Below are 17368 nucleotides of genomic sequence, written 5' to 3' on the forward strand. Positions count from 1 at the left end.
TGTGCGATCCGGGGCGGGAGGAAAAGGCTGCTGTGCACAGCTTGCTGTGCACGAATCATTTCTGATCATTTTACAACCATAAACACTTACACAAATATTTACACAAACCTACTCACATTCACATTGGGGCCCACACACACTACACCTCCAGTGTGTGTGAGCCTCACCAAAAGATGTGAGTGTGTAAAGCGTTTGTGTATTTGTTTGTGGTTAAATAATAATTGCAGATTTTATCATGCATTACTAGTCAGCTGAAAGTAAGAAGAAAAACATGGCTAACATTGACTCTGATAAGGATTTAAGTACTTCAGAAAAGGATTTAACTTCTCAATAAGAAGTTACAAAATGCAGCTTCTAAGTTTCTGTTCATGTTTATGTAACAACACCCGACGACAGGTCAAAGATTATGAAAGATTCAAGTACAACTGCTAATGATTGAAATGGTATGCAAACGGGACTTAAATTTCATTCAAAACAGCAATTAGTGTAAACGAGAGTAAATGGTCAGGTTCGTATCATTGCGATACAGAAGCATAGAAACTTCAGTGCGTATCTTTGAGTACAAAACAGTGGACTCAATGTTAGAACAAACTGCTGAGTACAATCATATTTAATCAACTAAATTACAGCACCATTACATTCTGCTAATCCAATGAAAAAAACCTGATCAATGGAGGATTGACCAATCCTCACCGCCAACAGTCCATAGCTTCCGTTAGATATCAGCACGAAAGTCCACCAAAAAAATACCAACTTAAAGGCCACGGTTCTCTTTCTCATCTGTCATTCTTTGTCGTCGTGGTGGACTTGTTGGAGCTGGAGCACCACTACCATCTTTATTTACAACAGAAACATCTGACTGCTCAGAATTCCTCTCTCTCAATAGGTTGCTATTTGAGGCAGCTGACCGCATAGCTCTAGGTAACTGTAACGGGATTTCTGCCTCAATGTCACTGCTCTCTGGTTTCTTGATGGCTTCAGTAATTTCAGGCTGAGGAGTTGGGGCTGCTACAGGAACAAGTTGAATCACAGATTTTCTCCATTTCTTTCTCTGGTTAGGTTTTGGTGCATTTGATTTTCCCTGTAGTGATTACATTACTTGGTCAGCTCAGTATAATGTAAACTTTAAATGCTAAAAAAGTTAAGAAATCCAATTAGGCATTGCTAATCCCGGGTCTGGTATGGCAATGAGTTTTAGCATTCTCAAGTTCCTTTTCAAAACACTAAGAAAACAAGCTATTCACTTGGGCAGAGTTTGATTGACCAGATTACCAGTGAGGAGGATGTACAATGTCATAGGATATGTAATGGTTGTGGCAGACTAACAGTGGGGAGATAAGTAGTACACTAGTACCACATCACCTAAAGAATTGTATTCTTAAGATTTGGTGTCCAACAGATATACAATCCCTCCAGCATTTGTTTCAAAGGCTAGAAATACACTCATATAGGATGTACCCTTGTTCAATCCAGCCAACTTAATTAGGCCCAAGAGAACATATTGGTGATAGCGATAGCTTTTTCGGTTGTGATTTTGGGTTATGGCGCATCCAAAGTAGTGTCAGTGTGCTTGTGATAGCTCTTACTTCTGCTTTTCGGCAAAGAATAACTTTTAAATCTCCTTATAAGCTGCTTTTGGGAAATATTAAGTTTGATATATTTGAATTCTGATTTTACTATGTACTCCATTGCATGAAATTTTCAGGATTTTGTAAAATCTTAAGTTTTGACAAACAACGCCATAATCCATTCAGCGAGAAAGCAGAAAATATTGTACCACGGTATTGCCGATGTCAGATAAAGGCTTCCTTCTTGGCTCATTCCCCTCATTTGCATCAACAAGCTTCTCAGCTAATGCACTCTGAAGTAGCTTTGCACCTTCTGAAGCAAGATTTTGGCTCCTATCTGTTTCATCATTGCAATCACCCAGTTCTGAATGCGGCAAGTAATCCAAGGCTTTGGTTAGAGTAGCTTCTCTATTGCTGCATTTAGAGGATATACAGTTGCATGAGACCCCACAACTTCCTCCACCAGCTCGGCATTCACATCTCGTTGTCTTGCACAACGAGTATCTACTGCAGGTGCAACAAAGTCCAGAAGTAGTTTTCTGAGTTACAGCTGTCGTTCTTTCGTCAGAAGCCTCGGTTTTCAAACTTTCAGAATCACTGATTTCTATTGGATGCGAAAGTGCTCCTATACGGCCATCAGTTTTAGAATTCCTTTTCCTAGCAATCCGCTTTTCAGTAGCTTCCCACTCAGTGTCATCATCATCATAAGTTGCATCGAGGTCAGAATGTTCTGATTCAGATGTGTCCATGTCAACCAATAACCGACTGTTATTCCCTGCATTGCTAAAAACCATGGACCCCTGCAACCCCTAGGATTGAACAAGAACAAACCAGTTATCAGCAACAGCAACAAAAATAAAACTGCTCCCAGTTATCATGTCAGGAAGGGGGTAGATTGTGTATGAACCTAACCTTGATGGCTCACCTAAGATGCAAACCAACAACTTGTGCTAAATGTTACTAGGCTAAGCTTTACTATGGTCATCCTTCTAACATACCAAATGATCTAATGTAACTGCAAACTACTACTGTATGGAGTTGAAAATGCAATGGCTCCAATAGCTGGTGGTTGTAGCTGTACATGTACAAGGAGTCAGGTGATACCTTGGGCCGCAAATCATACACATGTGCTTCCCCGGAATTCAGGTCAGAATTCCCTGATCTTGCTGTATTGTCCGTGGAGTGCTTCATCAAAGCTAATTTCTGCGACAAAATAAAAAAGTAATGTTTTTAGTTCAAAATTTGAAAACATTAATGACTACGGCAATGGAACTGTGAGATTAAAGTAAACAATGAGACTAAAACGTGCACTAACATGCATCTTCTCCTGCTGTAGAAGAGCGGCCTTTTGCATTTCCAATTGTCTAATTAAATTGACAATCTTTCCCTTCAACTCCCTTATTGCAGAATCTTTCTCCCTACAGTCCACTTCTTTACCCCGTAACTGGCACCTTCAGAAATCAGACAAGGGAGTTCAATGACAGAACAGCAAAAACAAGAGACCGAACTTCCTTTTTGTGGCTTGTCTTTGTTAGCTAGGATGATAATTACCTGGAGGAAGAAGCTAAGTTAAATAGAAAATTCATAATATTTTTTGCTTCAGCAAGAGACCGAACTTGGTTCCAACGGCCTCTACCACTAAAAGCCCGTTCACGCTCTTCTGCTTCTGACAAGTGTGATGCCATAGAAACAAGGGTGCTGGATGAAGTAGCAAGCATGTTTTCCAGTGCAAAAATCCTTGAGTTTCTTGCACCAGGAGACATTGTCTCAGGGCAACCACTGCAAAATAAAATTTTAAAACAATATGTTTATGCAAAAATGTCCAAGTAATAATCTTGATGCGGAAGAAACAGAACCTCACAAGTTACACAGAAAGTGAGATTGGAAAAAAAAAAGAAAAGAGTTAGGACCTTAAATTTGTCTGCCGTAAGTTTTGTGCTTCTTCCTTCAACTCTGCCACCTCCTTAGCCATTCTAGCTCTCCTGGAAACCAAAATCAAAATACCTCAATCAATTGAAATTGGAGTAGATTGACCTTACATAAAATATTACAAATCAATCAGTAGATTTATCATTCCAAACAACTGAAAAGTATCTAGATGATTCATGTGAAAAAACACTAAATAATGCGACTCACTCTTCCATTTGACGCTCATATTCGGAGCGCACTTCATGCACCCGTACTGTGATTTCGAGTTCATGCTCGATTGTCTGCATCAATGACTTCTCAACACAAAGAGGTCAACAATTAGAACAAATTAGCTTAAGTTCCCAAGCATCAGTTTATAAGTACAGCCACACCAAACCCATCAAAGGTACACCACAATGACATCTTATCACATGCGAAGCATTCACTCATAAAAATAGACATGCAGGCAGTGGCTTATTATAGATACCTGAATTCCAGGACCGTTGCTGTTTCCAGCTGCTATGCAAACCACAAAAGATGTCAAAAAATTATGGATTGAAAAAACTCAAAGTAAACATGGAACATGGAGCAAAAATATCCTAACCAGATGTCTCGCGCGATGAAGTCTTTCGAGATTCTAATAGCTCTTTTAGCCGTTTTGTAGCCATAGAAGCTTCTTCTGTCTTCCGTTGCAAAACCTGACACCAAAAACAGGAAAAAAAAATTGAAGGTTAAACTTTTAAACAAAGAACAATATGGATGTTGCCCCATCATGAACTTACCATCTTTTGCCTCTGGTTCAAAGCAAGTAGCTTGTGCATCTCATACTCATTCCTTCTTCCTTCTTTCTTAAGCTGTTTACAAATGATATACATCCCACAGAAAGTTGATATCAGAACAAATCCAGAAATTGAAACAAAACAAGCAGAACATAAACTAAGAACAAACCAGATTTACAAATTATCAAGCACTTGCTGAAAAAATGTTATAAAGAAAATTTATAAAAGCACCTTATATAGTTTCCATAAGCCCTCACACAACTGAAAGTGCCATCTATGCCAAGAAATATTAGTGAATATGCCTTTGAGTTGGTCAAATTTTTACTGTCACTTCAGGGAATTAAACTATGTTGCATACAATCACCTCAACCATGGAACAGTGTCACAGAAAACCCCAACACTTACGGCAACTGGTCATTGCTCTGTTATTACGTTCTTATGACTACCTAAATTTAGTTCTACGCTTGCAACTACATATACATATGCGCATAGCCAATCGATAATCAAGAATGGTTTCTAAATATCAATCTGATCAGATGTATACAATACTCTACTTTTGGAGATAAACGTAGGACATCTATAAGAATAGCTATACCTGAAGAACTTCTTTTTCTCGTGATGCTTTCCACAATCTGAATTGCTCAGACTCTTGCTTTATTTTTTGTTGCAATTGGACCTAAATAATGCACAATAGAATCAACAATGAGCATTGAGACGTGAGGCTTTCATGCAGCCACGTTGAGATGAAATGGGTACCTTTTGCGTCTTTATTCTATGAATCTCATCATGTAGTCTTTTTGCTGCCTCGTCGCTTTTTTGTTTCTGTCTTAAGAGTTGAGCTTGAGCATCTTGTTTCTTTTTTAGCACTGCAACCTGCAAAGTGAAATTGTATAGAGCAAGTAATACTAATAAGATGATTAAACAAAAATGGAGGCCAACAGGTAATCCTGATAAGATGAGCAAACAAATGAAGGTTCACCTGTGATTCAAGAACATTTAACTTCTGAAGATAATCCTCTTTCAGCTTTTGAGCACCTTCGTCAGAAGTAGATGACATATTTTCAAGATTGTACCTCAGTTCCTCAATCTCTTTCTGTTAGTTGACAACAAAAATAAGAAAACAACTAAAATATAGTCTAGTCATTTATAACAAATAACAAATCCAGCATCAACCTGCAGAGCCCTTTTCTCATCCTCCAATTCATGAACCTTCTTCTCGTAATGTTGCTTAAGAACTGAGGGGTCAACACTTGCAACCCGCTTCATTTCAGCCTTCAGAAAAGGAAGAGGTTTTAAAACACATAAAAAGATCACAGCATGCAAAGAAATAAAGTAAACCGTAGTAGATGATGAATACTGGTTCAAGCCCAAGAGGATGACATGATCATAGCTGCAATCATAGCTTAGTTGAAGCATTGGTTTTACAACAATATACACCTTCATGCATACTTCCAATTGCTTGATATCAGGTGCTATCTTTAGTCTTTACTGTTAGAATTCAAATTTGATCGCCAAAGCAACAAAGAGTGACAGTTGAAGAAAACAAGCTAACACCCCATCCAGATTACAAACTTCCAAAACTAACCTCACCTCAATTGAGTGCAGCAATGCATCTAGCTAGTGGCAACTCCAGGAATCTATGGAGATGGGGTCACTCACAAACTTACACATTAACATTTTCTAGGAAAATAACTTTTCCACTAGTAAACAAGGGAAATAATTCTAAGACTCTCCTATTCTATCAATATGATGGTTTTTGTTTATTCATAAATGATTAATTATATATTTCTAGCAAATCACATATCAGAAATTAAATTAAAAATTAAACTTCTCGACTCTCAAGTAGAAAACCACAAGGATATATTAGTGCTATCGTTTTTCAAAATGCAAGCAAGTGCAAAAAGATTTTCCCATCGGCATTTGTGAGCTTTCATGAATTGAAATCATTGAAAATTAAGAAGGAATATTTCCAGGAGACACATAATGGGAAGAAAATTATGCGTGCTTGTGCCCGGGCTGGGGTTAGATTCATTTATACATGTCTTGGCTAAGTAGTATTGATGCCAATGATAGTAGGAAGAAGCAAATTTTCATGGGGTCAGCTAACCCCATGAGTGTGTGTGCAGTGCCGCTCTACATCTAGCAGGGAGGACAGGAGCCGTAACAGTTAACACATAAGTAAATTGTACTGTAAATTTATAAACTAAGGAATCAAGTTAGGTTGCTTAATAAGGCTGATAGTTTTCCCTCAATGCAGAGATACTTAATTGTCTGTCAACTTGCTGCAGTTACATCTTGTAATGAACATGGAACTACAAGACCACTAGCGAATCTAGTCGCCAGTAGTAAATAACTGAAAGACAGGGCGTTACCAAGAAACACACAGAAGTTTTCAATCGAGAGAGAAAGTACTTAGTCACTACTTACCTCCTTCTGTTCAAGTTTTTTGTCCAACTCCTTGAGCTCCATATCCAGTTTCTCCTGAAGAGAAGAATGTTCCAACTCTTTTACCTGGTCTTCGGCCTCACCTGCGCGTAGAAGCAGCCAGCTTACGATTACCTTCCAAAGCTAAAGATATACGCGGGTGTGTGTGTGTGTGTGGGGGGGGGGGGGGGGGGGGGGGGGTGGGGTTGGGGGGGGGTGAGAAATTTTTTTGCCATAATCATATGTCTTCGACCAGAAATGCCATCAATGGGGACAATTGCCTTAATGCAATATAGTATATTATACCAAGACCAAAAGTGAGTTCTAATCTTGGGTCCAATCAGCCAGTTTAAGGCTCTAAGAAGTGGGAATGATAAAGAGCAGCTGCTGTCCAAGTCATGTACCATGCAAAATATGGGAAATTCATATGATTTAGACTTACCATTGATGTCGACGTCTTTCGTACCAGACCCAGATGAAAGCTCATGAAGATTCGTGAAATATGTATCTCTGGAGTGAAGCGCATCATCATCCAACTCAAGACAATCAACAACTTTTGAACCATTCAAATTTTGCAAGCGTAACAGTTCCCCTTCTAATTCTTGAATTTTCGATACATATGACTTCACCAAATCAAAATCCTGAAGAGAGAAAAAAAATTTAAAAAAAAGGGTTCTGAAACTTAGTTCGTCTAAATTCATTAGAATGTTGCAATCATATCTAAGAAATTACAAACATCCGTACAAACCTGATCTGAAGTAGAGTCAATCTCATCCCAAGATTTACCATTTCTGGCTGATTCGATTCTCATTATCAGTTTATCTTTTTCAACCTGTAGAAGCCCAGACATAAGGCATTTCATAGTGTCTTTAACAAAGTAAGACCAGTAAGGTTTAAAAGCTCATGAAATAACCTATACTACCCAAATGAAACAAACCTGAGCATCGAGAGCACGTTGCGCAAGATGTTCACAAGCAATTCGGCGTTCTTGAAGCTCCCCTCTTAGCTCTGCATTGCTTGCTTCAAGCAAAGAGATCTTGTGCTTCAAAATCTGGAAAATAGAGAAACAAATTTACATAACACTAAAACTGCCCCCTCTAATGCTAGGTAATGAGCACGGAAATAGAATCGGGTCTCTAGGCCTGATGCATTCGGCTTTAATTTGGGGGCATGGTACCCCAGTATAACGTCCCTTGAGTTCCTTGATTTTGAAGGTATAGGAGGCTACTAGTACAATGGTAAAACATTTCGAGAGAAGCCACTTTGTCCATATATCACCAAAGGGGCGGACATGTGTACTGATTGTCTCAGTCCTTTCTCGCCAAAACTCCCATCGATTAGGGAGGACATGGGTACTGACATATGATTGCAACACTAAACCACAGAGCACATTCTGAAAGAAACTCAAGTTAGTGTTATACCTGAAGCTCCTCAAAAGACCCACCGGAATCTCCACGAAGGAAAAGGAGCTCGGTCTGCAGTTGTTCAATTTGGCTTCGCATTCTTTGCATTTGAGCTGTCATTGGGTCACGGTTGATCTAGTAGTTGAAATAAAATGAGATGTCACTAAAAGTATATCATGCAAAAATTGTCCAAATGTAAAACAGCTTTAGGTACGGAAACTAACAATGGCTTTGTTCTGAATGTTGCGAGCACGATTTGCATACTTTAAAGTGTTTAAGGTCTCCTCAGTATTTGTGTCTGCAGGACTTACACAAGCTGCATTCGTAAACAAGTAAAGGAAAGAGGATACCAAACAATTAGAAAGCAAAACCAGAGATGTCTAAGGTGTTTTAAGTTAGGATACTAGCCAATTACTGTAAGAAACTACAGATTGGTCAGCATACCTATCATGACTGTTTTGCTGTTTCCTCCAAGGGAATCCTACAAAATCAAATGCCATATTTAGTAACACAAATTTCTTCAACATTAATGAATAAAAGCAGCATCAATTCCATTGCTAGGCAGACACAAATAATAGACTCAAGGCTTCAATGATACCTAAAATCATTACGATCCATTCCCAAAGCATGTCAAACAAATATGAAAGAAACAATTTAATCAAATTGAAAAACCATCGATCCCACTTGAAACTTCATACTGTATGACTGTATCTAGTCGCCACTTGAGAAAAAAGATGAATGACAACAAAGTACGTTTCTCAATCCTAAATGTTTCTCTGGCAATATTTTCAACTTCATGTAATAGTAATGCATTTAGAAATCTAATCACCAACAAAAGCTTTCATCCTAATAAGACTTCTGTTTTTCAAGTACAGTTGTTAAGGTTGCAATATTATTGGTAACATTTCAAATGAGTTAGTGTTTTTTGTCATCAATATATGCTAAAAGACTGTCACTGGACAAAGGAAAATCAATAAATCGGCCCCGAGAAAAGCCTAAGGGAACCACGTTTGTATGCATATCAATTGGTCACAGTATCAAAACAAATCTCTGGCCCACCTTTTGTGTGCACAACTCCAGAATCATGCAAAGTTCCAACAATTAGAGGGGCTCATTATCAGATTAAAAGCCAACTATGTTTGCAGTATGCAGCAAAGGTGCTGAGTAATAACGAGCACTTTAGGCTTGATGATTCGTATGGTTTATGTATAATGCTACAACCTGCATGGCCTAGCACTTTACTTCAAATATTGAACATTTCAATTTCCGCTATTTTTAGTGCAATATTTTTTGTTGCTTCAAGTGTGGATCCTATTTTTCATCATCCCCATTAAATTTCTTTCCTTTATTCAATGTTAGAATGTTGAAGGGATTCTCATCAACAAGGCAACAATACTGAATTGATAGTATTAATTCCAAGGTTTAATAGCTAATACCAATAAGCAGGTAATAGCATCAAAAAATTCAACAGGAAATAATTTGTGGAACACTTTTTTCACATTATAGGCATGAAAAGGAAACTTTTTCAATTGCCTGTAACAGACGCGTTAACTTGCTATCACGATATGGAACATGGCCTCCTTCTTTCCGCTTCTTCTCGTCTCCCAAGGCACTTATCACATTACCAAGGGCCAGCAGTCCCTTATTGATATGAACACCTGGGATATAGTAACCAAAAAAAGATAAATTTTTTAGCTATGCAATCAAGAATATCCAAAGACAACTATAGTACTACTTATCAAATACGTGGCAGGCTGGCAGCCCAAGGCAGTTGGACTGAATTGGTCTATATTGCTTCCAACACGATTCTCATAAAACTCATGGTACCAAATTTGATTTCCTATTGTTACCATAGTTTACTACCTTCGCGGAAACGCATCCCATCTGCTCCAGTTCGCTTTGCTCTTTCAGAACCAGCAAGATCCACTAAATGAAGTTTTGCACACAGAATATCATCTCCGCTGTCATTATGAAAAGCTCCAGCAATTTTCTTTTGCTCCATGGATATTGTGAATATAGCATGTGAACGACTGCAAGATTACGTGAACATTTATGAGAACTAGAGCAAAAATACCATCTCATTGAAAGCAAAACAATTAAAGTCGAACTACTAATGCCATAAACAAAAATATATTCAGTCTATCTAGTCAAGTATAACTGTGGACATAATAAAACTTACTTGAATCATAAGCACAAAAACACACGCTAATTGTACAGCTCATGTTATTGACTAGCCAGTTCAGTATGCACCATTTTTTGTCAGAGTATGCACGATTCATAACAATGAATAATTGTGTCAACTCATACAAAATCATAAACAGAAAAATAAAGAACGCTAGCAAATATTGAAGTTTAAGTAATTGTTTGACCAATATTAACCCAAAAAAAAAAAGGAAAAAACAAATTAAGTTGTGCGCCTGAGTTCAATTTAGGGCCACATAATTATAAGCAAAGAATGAGTAGAATTGAAGAGATAAAATGCAGCACATGACAAAAACAATTCCTATGCTGCATGCAATAATGTTAACAAAAGCAACAAAGAATAGCTGCATTTGCATCCAACCAATACATTATGTACATTCTATAAATTGCAAACCTTGATTGACTGTTCATATTAGTGCTTCCAGTAGCACGAGATAATGCGCCACGCATAAGAAATAAAGCCATCTCCTCTTTTGTTCTGACCTCTGCCTCCGTCACACCAGCAAGTGTAATCCCGCCATTCACAGTCTCTCTGATTTGAATAGGAACTCTTGCGGGTCCTGCAGGCTTTGCTAGAGACACTCCATCACCTCGAGAAACAACTGGTGGGCTCTGATCCAGTAAATCAAATACCTCTTCCTTAAATATCTACAATGCCACCAGTTCATTGAAGAAAGTCAATGACCTATCCCACGGGATAAACAGAACTCAGTTCAGATACGCAACAAAATTAGTTCATGTACTTACCTCAATAAACGATATTCTGATTAGGAATTCAGTGGAATCTCTAGTTGCATGTACTCTGGAAAATATAGTTTCCACCACCTTAGGAATGATTCCACCGTTGTGTTCTTGTCCATTGTAGTTTGTCCCCATTGTGTAGGTTTTCCCCGATCCAGTCTTACATTTCAAAAAACCACGTAAAACTCAGTGAGCTCATACTTTATTTAGCAAATTCCTACTTACAATGTAAATGGAACGAAAGGAAGAAATGCAAAGTTAGTGGGCTCAAATTCGGGATTTTCCATCTCCACCATTACTCAACCAAACTATAGAAGAGTTCATAGGCATCACAGGGCAGTAAACAGTCATTAAACTCATAAAACATCATAAGAAATGTGGATGAAAACCTGGCCATAAGCTAACACGGTGCCGTTGTAACCGTTAAATAGGGCATCGACGATGGGAGCAACACAATCATCATAAATACGAGAAGACGAGTGACCTGTGCTTCCAAATACATAGTCAAATGTGAACGCATGCGAACCTATCTGAACCTGTTTGAACAAAACCAATTCAACTCAATCAAAATTCAAGAAAATGTGCGGATTAATCAGTTAAAATTTTGAACATTTATTTCATAGACGGTAAACCAAGCCGAAATTTTTCCTTTTAAAATGGTTAACACCGTACCTGCGGTTCACCGGGGACAACTGTGATACAGTCAGTACAGCCAATCAGCAGCTCTGGCGTCACCAACGGTCTGATATTCACCGCTACTCTCACACATTGCGACGAGTCTTTCGTCTCACAATGTTCCATCTCCGAACACTCCCTAAATGCGACACAAAACCCTTATTTGATTGATAGAAAAAACCAAATGTACAAGAAAAATTAGGGCAATGTAGTACTAGATTCTCCAATGTTAAAATTGGATTTAAGGAGCTTTTAATTCCTGACCTTTGGGTTCAGAACAGAAAAAGAAAATAAAAACAGAAATGTTAAATATAACCAAAATCCGTGTCGATATATCTATGCATGTCTATGTGTGCGTGGGGTATTTCTAGGTAAAACGGAGAGTTTGCAGGGGTTTGAGGAAAGGATGATAGATCTGATCGAAAGGAAATATACACATGAAATGCGTTGGCGATGGAATAGTGGGATTTGAAATTTTACCTGTGGAGGATGCTGAGGACGAAGCAACGGTAGAGAGAGAGAGAGAGAGAGAGACGAGTAATCAGAGAGAGAGAGAGAGAGAAGGAAACTCAAACAACGACGATGTATTGATGAAATAAATTGAATTGGAGCAAAGGCGCTCGGGTCCGAAATTCAAATAACGATGGGATGTGGCACGTGCAAAGCGTGTGACCATGAGAATTACCGTCAGCAACTTTTCGCATTACTTTTCTCAAAATGGCGTATTTTATTTTTAAAATGTATGGCCTGTTCCGGTTTTTTGAAAAAGAAACTTTTAAAAAATGAAGATAATTACAAGCTCAAAAATTATGTGTTTACGCAAATAATTTTTCTACCAATATGAATCTTGTTTGATAGATCTCATTGAGATCTTTTAAACAGTGCAAAAAAAATTGAAATATTATTTTTTATTTTAGTTATATTTGAGTTTGAAATTATATTCTTTTTGAAAAAAAAGGTTAGTAAAGAAAGTGGAACGGAACCAATAATTAGTACTGTTAGAAGTTTTTTATTCTCTAACTTTTTCAATTTATCAGAGGAATGAAAGAAATATGATACAGAAACTTTAAAAAATAAATGGAAACAAAATAAGTAAAAAAATATTTAAACTTATTATTGTGTAGTCTATATTTATGAAATTTTCAATTTATTTTGTAAAGACAAATCAAAAAAATTTAAATAATCAATAAAAAAATTACTACTCCATTTATGTGAAGCATACCCCATCTCCAACCTTATCTTCAAATTTGAAAATGCTAGATTTTTTATGTTGATGAGCATCTCCAATAAGAAGTGAGCCGCAACAGTCTCTCTCTATAAATTATAGAGAGAACCCTCTTCTTCCCCTTCCCCTCCTCCTTCTTCTTCTATCCTCCTCCTCTCCTGCCTAAATGGATATCAGATGATTGAGGCTCTCTTTAGGGGGAGAAGATCTCCCACTCAACCTCGTTAGTTTTGGAATCGGACGGCCCAGATCTAGGTTTGTGACTTTTGGCTCCAATCAGCTTTGGCGGCGGAATCTCGAGGTCTCAACGACAATAGTCAAGGCATCATTGCGGAGACGACCACGATAGGACTAGGCTTCAACTCAATGTAGATCATGATTTTTCCACCCAACGAGATGAGTAGATATGTTGGTTCCGACACCAAAGCTAGGTTTTCGCTTTTGTATTTTGATTTGTGTTTTCTTGTATTGCATTAACTGGGCTTTTGTTTCATTTGTATTTGTTGAGTTATTAATATATGTTTATGTTCCCTAGAAGAAAAAAAAGAGCATCTCCAAACAAACATGCCAAATTTGGCAAGACATGTCAAGTGTATGAATTGATGGTTGAACTAACTCTTGCCAAAATTTCAATTGTGTAAGTATCATCTTTTATGTCAAATTTAACATGTACGAATGTAAGTCAATGTCAAAATTTTCTTTAATTACTTTTGCCTCCGAAACTTGTTAATTTTAGATAGACACGTGATTAGAGTAAAAAAATACTAAACTAACAAATTTAGCATATAATTTGGAGTGGATATTTTTTGAGATGCCAAAATGCCATGTAAGACTTTCAAAAAATTCCACTACCAAGATTGGATATGCGAAATTCCATAATCCAAAGAATTTGACATTCAAAAACCACTTCCTCTGCAACCCAAGTGTCAATTTTTTATCTTATTAATTGATAGTAAAATTTTGAACGAAAATATCTCCCATAGAGTTTGACATCATGGTTGGAGCATTTTGTGAAGGCCTTTTGTGACAATCCTTGGTTGAAGATTCTCATCACGCATTAGGGCCTCATTTGACTTTAAAAGTGGAAATAGTAATTTTTTTTCTTTATTCAAAAAAAAAAATTGCATTTGTTAGTTTTGCGACAAACTTTTGTGACTTATTGATTCGTCTCAGCGAGAGAAATTGAAAAAGTAAAATTTTTTGATGAAACGTATAATTTAAAAAAAAAAAACAAGAATAAGTAAAAAAAAAACTGACTTATTGACTTATTTTTGTCTTTATTCAAAAAATTATGAGTTTCAATCAAAAAATTTTACTTTTCCGATTCCTCTCGTCGAGATGAATCAATAAGTCACAAAAAATTTGACGCAAAACAAAAAAATTCAAAAAAAATTTGAATAAGGACAAAAAAATAAGTCACTCAACATTTTAATCCAAAACCATCCTAGAGCATCTTTAGTGGTGTACTACATACCAATTAGACCAAAGAAATTTGGGAACAACTCAACTCAAGTAAACTTGGTGTTTCCAACGTTCGCTTCAAATAGTGATTCTACCGTGGCCACATTTGTTATGTGTTTTGATATCGCTATTCATGAAAGAGTGATTCTATTTGAACTCAAGATCGAGGTTTCTCTCTAGCCCCACTTTCTCTCTACACTTGTTAACTTTTTAATAAATTCTCAGTGCACCCAGCATCATCTTCTTCGTTTGCACATCCATTGCATTCCAATGCTGGAAATTCAAATACAGCCATAACCGTGCTTATAATCTTTTTATTATGTGTAGTGTTACCATAATATTAGAAAATATTATGTTGCCATATTTTTTAAGCTTTATTATTCTATTTCTAGTTTAGGCAGATTATTATTTATGTTTCCTAGTTAGTTAGGTTTCCTTATTATGCGTGTATTGTAAGCTATATAAAGGCGTGCTAGGTTATGGTTTGAAGACAAACAATAATACATCATTTATCGATCTTTTCTTCACAGAGTGAATAATTGGCCTCCAAATGCTAGTATATTTCAGCTCCAACAAAAGTCAAAGATGACAAGGAAAGAAAATTACAAATCAAGCTCTCAGTTCTCGCACTCACAAATTGTAATTACTTAGGAGGTTTTTGAAAAACGCTTTCATGCACACGCTTTCGCACCTGCACGCGAACCGGCGCATGTATTATGTGACTTAGGGTAGGGGGATTGTCCGGATGGATGGTGGAGGATCTATGGAGGTATTTGGCGGCAACAATTTCTTATGAGTTAGAGCCACGACAAATTCAATTTAGAGTTTGATGTCCTTAATACTAGTAATTGGTTAAGGGGCAGAATTGTACCGATAAATTTGACGGGGTGACCTTCTTTGGTTGGAATTTTGAGGGAAGTTTCTACAGTTATGAGTGGGAGAGATAGATAAATGAAAGTAATAATCAGAAAAAAGATAATTTATTGAGAACCGTGTGCAGAATGAGGGATCGAGTTTTGAGACCCAAAGCAAATACAATTTCAAGCAGAGTCACCCATATATAGTCAAAACCTTGATGCTATACTGTTTATGTAGTGCCGTAAGAAAAGCCAAAAATGTGGTATTCTATTCTAGGGCCTGTCTGTCATCTTTCAAATTTCAGTATTTGGGCCGATGGGTTTGAATCCAACGGGCGGAATAGACATTTGAAAATTAGTTATAATAACGGTCAAACCCTTTTTTACTACTCCACTGTTACTACCAACTAGTGTTGCCCGTTACACAACTCGTCATAAAGATTCACAACGGCGGAGGACAGAAATTTCCATAAAGGAGGATTTTGTGGGCCTTGTGTAAAACAACTCCCCCCAACCACACCTGAAAAGTGCTTGGGAGGAATTTGGAAATCCTATGCAACTCACACTACAAGGGGCAGTCCGCACTATAAGGACTGTAAGGCGGCCGATTCGGCCGTCTATTTTGATGCCGACTGCTTGAATTTAATCTGAACTCTCATTGATCCGAACAGTCCATTGCTCATATTAAAATTTGAATCATTCATTGTTGAGATGGACAGTTGAATCCGTCGGCCCACGGGATCCCCTTGTCCAAGAGTCACAGCAATTGGGGACCCCATATATTTTGATAATAGGAGATCCAAACACACTACTAATGTTTACTTCCCCCTCTCAACCAAAGCCTGACCATGCATCTTTTTCTTTCTGGACGGAAGTGAGTAGTGTAGTGTTTGTTATATAATCAGTGAATTTAATTAGAAGTAATTTAAGAAGTAGTAAATCATAACTTTCCTACTTTCGAAATTTAAGGTTAATGGGTTTTAAAGCAAAAGGAATGGAATCCTTTTCAGTTGGATTATGAAAACATTCTTAACAAATGGAGTAATTCCAATTTCTTCCTCTCTCTTTTTTCCCTTAACAAATCCTTAGTCCAAACCAAATATAGCCTAAGAGTTAAGTATGTCTTAAATTTCAAACTCTACTTGCCTTTTTATTCATTTACTGTATTTATTTATATTTTGGAAAGTCAACTCTCTTTGCCTTGTGAGTTCAAATCTATTTCAAACCAGCACGTCAGGTTTTTATCATTTTTAATTAAGCTTGGGTGGTGGTGTTTAAGAGGAGGAAGTGGCTCATTGATTCGAATTACTCCTATTCGAATTCTAATGAGTTGTTAATTTAGACTAAATAGATTCAATTGATCTTACACGATATCAGCTATCCCGTAGTAATGAGTTGTTAAGGGTGCAACTCGAGTACCCGACTACGCCCACCAACCAAAGGTGCACCGACCGTCACGCGGGATACACTCCGGTCCCACAAATAATGCGAATCATTCAATAATTTAAAAGAAAATTCGAGCGTGCCCATAAAAAATCAGGTTAATAAGAGCGCATTTGATTGTTGAATTATTTTTAAGAAGGATTAGATAAGATATTATTTGGAAAGTGGATGAAGGACAAGTGGGGTCCACAGAATAATATATGAGATCAAATGAATACTAGAATTAAAGATACTGGAAAATATTTTTGACAATTGGATGAGGGAGATAATCCGGGGAGGGGGACTAGCTAATACCACCCCTCTCCCGGTATTAGTTAATTGGTTAATGCTAGAGGCGGTAAATGAGCGGGTTTGGACGGATTGAAACGGGTCACGGGTCGAAAATGGGTCGATCGTAGACGGGTTAAAACGGGTTGGGCCAAGTCAAATCCAAACCCAACCCAACCAGTTTTCCTTTTTTTTCTTTTCTTTATTTTTATTTTTATTTTTATTTTTTTTACCCTTCCCCGCTTCCTTCTTTCCCTTCTCAAAAAAAGTTATAAGGAACACTTTGTCAAAAAAGTTATAGTCGATCAAATTTTGGTAAAAATGGTCCAGTTTTTTTTATTAATAGAAAAAGATGTTAATATCATTTTCCACAATAAAAATATTTAAACCGGTGGATAGCAAATTCAAGACACAA

General features: G+C 37.2%; 1 protein-coding gene across 3 annotated transcripts; it reads right to left on the reverse strand.

Annotated features, from left to right (window-relative positions):
• Positions 1–435: 435 nt before the first annotated feature.
• On the reverse strand, positions 436–12307 carry LOC131331371 (kinesin-like protein KIN-4C). 3 transcript variants are annotated; one of them, XM_058365277.1, is made up of 28 exons: positions 12181–12307; positions 11698–11839; positions 11415–11561; positions 11032–11184; positions 10679–10932; positions 9946–10112; positions 9616–9740; positions 8527–8563; positions 8307–8398; positions 8101–8217; positions 7617–7730; positions 7428–7511; positions 7122–7320; positions 6683–6783; positions 5429–5527; positions 5235–5348; positions 5012–5128; positions 4851–4931; positions 4259–4330; positions 4081–4174; positions 3964–3995; positions 3705–3790; positions 3479–3550; positions 3120–3347; positions 2884–3019; positions 2673–2771; positions 1778–2377; positions 436–1081 (listed from the first exon to the last, which is right to left on the reverse strand). In XM_058365277.1, exons 2-28 carry the CDS (start codon positions 11824–11826, stop codon positions 755–757), a joined length of 3876 nt encoding a protein of 1291 aa, XP_058221260.1. In that variant the 5' UTR covers positions 11827–11839; positions 12181–12307; the 3' UTR covers positions 436–754. The 3 variants fall into 3 exon arrangements, with proteins under 3 accessions (XP_058221260.1, XP_058221259.1, XP_058221261.1); XM_058365276.1 differs by having other exon boundaries at positions 11698–11858; positions 12181–12282; XM_058365278.1 differs by having other exon boundaries at positions 3964–3992; positions 12181–12256.
• Between the last annotated feature and the right edge of the window lie 5061 nt (positions 12308–17368).

Source organism: Rhododendron vialii, chromosome 6a (genome assembly GCF_030253575.1).
Source record: "Rhododendron vialii isolate Sample 1 chromosome 6a, ASM3025357v1".
Classification (NCBI taxonomy): domain Eukaryota; kingdom Viridiplantae; phylum Streptophyta; class Magnoliopsida; order Ericales; family Ericaceae; genus Rhododendron; species Rhododendron vialii.